We start from the raw sequence: 6,384 nt of genomic DNA, 5'->3' as shown, positions 1-6,384 counted from the left end.
TTGTAGATCTGCTATTCTTTTTAAATCTTGAAAATGTGTGCATATCTTTGAATATATATATTTTTAAAGATTTTTTTCTACTCAAATCTTTACTTCTGGGGGTCCCTGGCACAAAACTATTTCAGATGGGGGCGTCCGTGGCCAAATACATATCAATTGGGGGGTCCTTGGCATGAAAACGTTTGAGAACCACTGCTCTAGCTTGTTTCTGATTAGAATTATTGAGTGTGTTAAATTTTCCCCCTGTTACTTTTGACCCCGGTCTCCCCCTACTTTGGCAATGTTTGGTGGACCCGTACCATGTTACATGACAATACAATACAAGATGTCTCAGAGGTTGATTAGTATAGTAGTACCAAAGCTGTCTCAGTTAGTGTTAGTAGAGTGAATTGGTGAATTATGTGCAAGTTTATCTTTACATACAGTATACTGCTGTATCCACAAGGTGTAGCTGTTCATTGGGGAATTGGGCTGTTGACATTGCTTATCATCCATGAACTTCCCGAGGACTTTATGTTAAGACTTTAGAGTCTTACCATAAAGAAGAAGAACGTTGTTATAAGTTGTATATGTATTGTATATTGTATATGTTACATGCCTTATAAGCGCATTATAATTATAAAATGCGATTATGATGCATTACAGACCCGACCTTTAAGTAAAGTCTTGCCTAATTTTGTGTCAGACTGTCAAATAAATCCTTTCATTCAAATTCCTGTAAGATCTTAAATATATTAATGTCTATGATATACATCAGAAGGGCAACTCTTGAATCTATTAATCCATTGTGTAACATTCCTCAAATTGTGTTGTCAGCTATAAAAGGGAGGAGAAGGGGGGGGGGCGTACACTCCAGCGCTGAACAAGGAAATGACTTGCTTAACTGTCTGGCGCGAAAGCTGACAGGTCTTTCATTTCTCTCTTTGCGAAATCATGACTGGCAGAGGGATTCCTGAGGCATGTAAGCCTGTGGAGACTAAACGAGCATCCAGGCGTTCAGGGAAAGGCGACATGAGGGAAAAGAAGAGTCAAGTCCTGGAGGAGGATAAGAAACCAAAACAGAGGGAGCAGAAACCCGCAAAACACATTGATAAGGAGAAGCCAGCAGGGAGTGCCAAAGTAGAGGCTACACTAAAGACAGCAACATGTGCTGCCAAGAGCAAAAAATCACCAAAGGAGACACCCAATTGCAAGGAGCAAAAGACACCCAGGACCATCAGACAGGATTCTATGCCATCCGTTGAAGTAGTCCTTAAACGAACCCTGAACAATCTGAAGATCAAAAAGGTGGAGAGGTCAGAGGCAGCAAGCATCATCAATGACATCATAAAGAACATAATGGATCATTTGAAAAAGAACACAGAGGCTTTCAAAGACATAAGTGACCTGCGCACAGGAAGCTACTATGAGAACTTGAAGGTGAGTCACCCGAACCGGAATTCTTTCCCTTCCACAGACGTGTCATCTTCTGTCATTTACTGTACTCTACATGGCATTTATTGTATGCTTAATTGCTGCTATAACTGTGTAAGTCACTGCATGATGTGGCATGTACAACACCAGAGTTTGAGGTTCCATTCTCTGTATTGCTCAATGGCTTGTGCGAGACACCAGCACTCCAATGACTAGGGGTTCAGTTCCCTCTGGGGCCACCCGTGTTAGAAATATAGGCACTTATGGTAGGATATAGTTAAGGACTTTGGATTCCACATTGCTGAATTTAGTGTTTTTAATGTGTGTCTAGATATCCAATCCGGATGAGTTTGATGTGATGATGACCGTTCCCCTTGACCGAGTGGACATCCAACCATTTGGAGATGATGGGGCGTTTTATAGGGTGGCATTAAAACGTGGAGAGAGCTCCCTGGAAGGCTTCGTGCTAGAAGACAACACTTTATCTGCCTATGAAATGCTCAATGACTTCAGGAAAGAAGTGAAGAAATGTGTGAAGATGATGAAAGGTGAGTAACTATCAAACCGTCAAAGGACCACTTTTGTATTCGTACATTTACAAATATTCACACACCTTAAAACATTAAAGTAAAGGCAGTGTTCTGTTTCCCACTCAGAAACTGCACTATAGTGGTTGAGTCTTAACTGCCTTGCTCAATGGCAGGTTGATGGACATTTTTGAACAGGGGAGAATGTAACACAGCGGAATACTGACACATCTTAGATAAATGTGACAAATGTGTACATTCATCCTGCAGGCACTGGAACCCTATATGGCAATGTTCCTATCAGTGCTTTAACATAATCCAATCATTGAAAAGCATGACAAACAGTTGTCAAAGAGGTCAGTGTTTGTTCAGTCCACTGAACAACAGGAGAGTAATGTAATGTAGTAAAGTACTGTAGATGATGCTCCATCCTAAACCAGCAGCTTACATTGTAGTTCCAGAGGCAGGCATCTTAACCATTGTCAACAGAATGCTCCAATTACTTCTCGTCACTTCTTTATTTTTGCAGATGTGGAGATTGAAAATAAAAAGATAGGATGCCCAGCAGTAACTTTAGCGATAACAGGAGTCGGACCGGTCCCCATTTCCTTAGATGTTGTCCTTGGGATTGAAGTGCGGACAAGCTGGCCAGCATTCACCAAGGGAGGGTTTCAGGTAGACGGCTGGCTCGGGAAAAAAGTGAAGCGACAACACAAGCAAAGGCCGTACTACCTCGTCCCAAAGCATGAAGGCAGGGGTATGGCTGAACGTGACGGGGTACTTGCTAAAGGTACGCCACCAAAGCTACTCCCTCAGAAGGCATTCCAATGAATATAAGTAATTTCTGCCTAAGTTACTTCCATTTCACCACAGGAAAGTGTTAAGTTTCACTTAAGCCTAAATGAAACAAAAAGTAAAATGGTTCTGGTTCCTCAGAGCTTTTCATCATTGAAGGACAGAAAAAGGGGAAGCTTTAGTGGCCAATATCAGTTAATTGATAGCTTTTGTGAAACCAATATTCTTTATGATTTTATGGATCATATCTTATCTTCCTTCCTCATATAAAATATGATTCAGCTATAAAACAGGTAATAGGTAATGATCTCATAAAGACTAATGTGTGGTGCAAGGTTCAAGTTATTTGTTTTATTGTCATGTGCATGTGCATTTGCATATATATATATATATATATATATATATATATATATATATATATATATATATATAATTATCGGTAATATCGGCTTTAAAAATGCTATATCGTATTTAGCTGATATCAAAATTAAATCAGTATGTCCATTTTAGCCCATAGATTATTCTATAATATTTATGTTTGAATGTGGAGCTGAAAAAAAATCCTGTTTGCTGGGGAGGCTTTCAAAAGGGTGAACAAATTCTTAACTAAATTATCACAGTTTACAACTAATACGTGTATCATTAGGCCTAATAAATCAGTTAAGAATGCAGTTTTTTAGAAGTCTGCATCTGCACACAGAATCACAGTTACTGTGTAAAGGGTGTAAGGTAAACCCTACCGTAATGTTTATACCTGTATGAATATAATGTATATGTCTGACATAAAATACTCTTCTTTTTCCATTAATGACAGATATTTGGCGGATCTCCTTTTCGCATGTGGAAAAGGAAATTGTGAATAATCATGGGTCTTTGAAGACATGTTGTGAGGCTGGCGAAACACGTTGCTGCAGGTACTAAGATTTTGTTTAGGAACTCTCAGAATTAAATAAACACGTTATTTCAAGTCACCATTTCGTCAGTTGAGTGTCAGAGTGTATAGACAGCCACAAGCGCTACGGTACGTGGATACTTTGACAAGGATGGTCAGAAATTAAACCCTTGACCTTCAGGTTAACAGGACACTGTGGAATATAGTTAAAGGGATGGAGTTATCCCTTCATTTGTATTAAGTACTTGAAAAATAAAACACAAAGAATGCTAGAAGTTGTAAAGAGTGTTTAAATGGAACAGTCAAATTACTTACTTTCCTCTGTTTCAGGAAGGGGTGTTTGAAGCTTCTGAAACACCTGCTGGGACTCCTGAAGGAGGAGGATTCCTCCTTTGGCAAGTTTTGCTCCTACCACGCTAAGACCACCTTCTTCCATGCCTGCTGCTCAAGAAGTAAGGACAGCGACTGGGAAGCCTCTCGTCTGAGCCACTGCTTCCTAATGCTGCTGGAAGATTTTGAAGGCCATCTGCGAGACAGGAAACTCCCTAACTTTTTCATCCCCCCTCAGAACCTGTTTTCAGGCCCCAGTATTAGAAGCTGCACCACCCTTGCCCGGCGCATCAAAGAGGAACGGGAGAGTGGCTTTCCCATTTTCCTAAAATGATGATTTGTGGCCAGCCAAGGGCTGTCCTGGGGTTGTCAGGGTTAGCAGTTTTCCATAGAATGTGAAGGTCAATGTGTCAGCAGTCACACGATCATGATTGGGGATGTAATTCCAACTGGGACCACAATGCTGAAAATGTGTACTCATGGCACTGCCATCATCTGGGTGTTGTATGTGATAGAAGAATTAAAGTTTGTGTTTTATTCAACTTCTAGATTATTGTCTCATAACAAGTTCACAGGTGGAAAAAGAGTGGGTGAAATTATTTTCTACAATTCTTCAGTTAAGGCCAAAAAGTTTTGTGAGGTCACGGTGACCTTGACCTCTGACCACTAAATTCTGATTAGTTGATCAAATTGCTAGGCCTGTTTTTTTAATCAAACAAAAAAAGTGTCAGTTGAAGGGAGCGAATCAGTCTGGATTCCAGGTTAGGCCTATACATGTCACTTCTAACTTTCACTTAAGAAACGAAACTAGCAAGGAATGTGGGTAGATCATGTTAAGTTTCATTTTCCTTGAAATCCATCTGCAAAGCATGCCTCAGCAAAAATCCATGCCAACTCAGCCCACGTACTCTGGAGGATTGGGCATAATCACCGCCATGACACTTTATACAAATGTTATGTGGGTGATTAGTACTGTAATGGGCATGGTAGTGACGATACCAGTTGAGCTGTATTTTTAAATTAGTGATTTGATTTGATTGAATTAATCAAATACAAATAAAAAACCCTTGTGGTGGTGGCTGGTACCCATATTCTAGCCTGGCATTGGCTAGACTGATAACGTGGATTCACGCTCACGTTCCTCCCCAGTATCAGTCCGGACTTCGGCCCATAGGGAGCGAGTATGAGAAATCAGATAATGATTTTGATGCTTTTCACTGTTGTACGGACAGCAGCTGACACGCAGTCACTGATGGCCCGATCATTTTCTGATTTCTCATACTCACTCCCTATGGACCAAAGTCCAGACTGATACCGGGGAGGAACGAGAGTGAATCCACGTTATCAGTCTGGCCAATGCCAGGCTACCCCTATCCTGCTTCCAGGACTTGTGATAATATAGCAGAGAGGGAGAGCGAGAGAAAAAATACATTTGTTCCATAAAGATAAGCCACTATGACCTTATCCAAAGGCACCAAACCATACATATATCCTGAGAACACAATGACAAAATCTAGTACTCTATAAACCTAACGTAATTAATAGGCTTGAAGTCATCTTGACAGTGGTGCAGTATATGGCATTAACTTGCACCGCACGTAATTAATTTAAACTTGAAAACCATTAATGTAACAAATAAACAAAAACAGGACAGCAGTGAAAAACTATATTTACCATTTCATCTTCATAATAGTTCTATAAATTCATTTCGTTTCTGTCTAGGTAAACACCATCATTTTAAATGAAAAATCGCATTCCTACAAGGATATGAGTGAAATAAAATTCACTGAGAGGCCAAGACACAGAACTGATGTAAAGTGGTTTCGGTCACAACATAAGCCAGCTATTTATAAAGGAAAGGACTATATAAAAAGGTGATTGGTGTATGACCTTTCCTTTTGAAAATCAGTCAGCTTCCTTAAATAGCTTCCATCCCGCAGAAAAGCTTTGTTGTAGCGGTTACTGTAGGCTTGTCTGCTTTACCAGGTTAACTGACAATATATTATTCGGAGATCATACCAGGACTGTACAATTATGGTTAAAATGACGATCCTTATGTTTTGTTTAATATTGTATTCACAATTACTAAGGTGCTGTAAATTATATATTTTGGTTATAATAAAGTTTTGTTAAAAGGATAAAGCTCTACTGTGCATTCTGATATTCATTGTTATAGTGTTTGTTTGGTAACAGGGGTCAGGGTTTAAAAAAATATTACTTATAAGCTTTGTTTATTTAGTTTATTAACTACTTAATCCCTATATACTTTATCCTTGGCCCCCTCATTTCTTCCCTTTACACCAAATTGCTTCACCGAAAATAGCTGATCTTCAATAGCTGTTCTCACAACACATCACAATTTAACACATTGTGAGCTTCTAGATTTTTCTATTTGTGCGTAATGTTCGTCCATTACGACATGGCCAG

The 6,384-nt window shown here is 39.6% G+C and overlaps 1 protein-coding gene across 1 annotated transcript; it reads left to right on the top strand.

Annotated features, from left to right (window-relative positions):
- The first annotated feature begins 878 nt into the window (after positions 1-878).
- cgasa (cyclic GMP-AMP synthase a) lies at positions 879-4,499 on the top strand. The gene is made up of 5 exons (XM_080448778.1): positions 879-1,419; positions 1,745-1,961; positions 2,470-2,730; positions 3,550-3,649; positions 3,958-4,499. Exons 1-5 carry the CDS (start codon positions 934-936, stop codon positions 4,289-4,291), a joined length of 1,398 nt encoding a protein of 465 aa, XP_080304904.1. The 5' UTR covers positions 879-933; the 3' UTR covers positions 4,292-4,499.
- Positions 4,500-6,384: the final 1,885 nt, after the last annotated feature.

The sequence above is a fragment of the Gymnoscopelus braueri genome (genome assembly GCF_963280865.1).
Source record: "Gymnoscopelus braueri genome assembly, chromosome: 14".
NCBI lineage: Eukaryota > Metazoa > Chordata > Actinopteri > Myctophiformes > Myctophidae > Gymnoscopelus > Gymnoscopelus braueri.
The sequence above is the reverse complement of the archived record's forward strand: the minus strand, read 5'-3'. Positions and strand labels throughout refer to the sequence as shown.

Excerpts from the sequence above, each read along its gene's own strand:
- cgasa (XM_080448778.1), top strand. The coding sequence starts at position 934 with ATGACTGGCAGAGGGATTCCTGAGGCATGTAAGCCTGTGGAGACTAAA. Across the intron at positions 1,962-2,469 it reads ATGTGTGAAGATGATGAAAG|ATGTGGAGATTGAAAATAAA; the intron begins GTGAGTAACTAT and ends TTATTTTTGCAG. Across the intron at positions 3,650-3,957 it reads GGCGAAACACGTTGCTGCAG|GAAGGGGTGTTTGAAGCTTC; the intron begins GTACTAAGATTT and ends CCTCTGTTTCAG.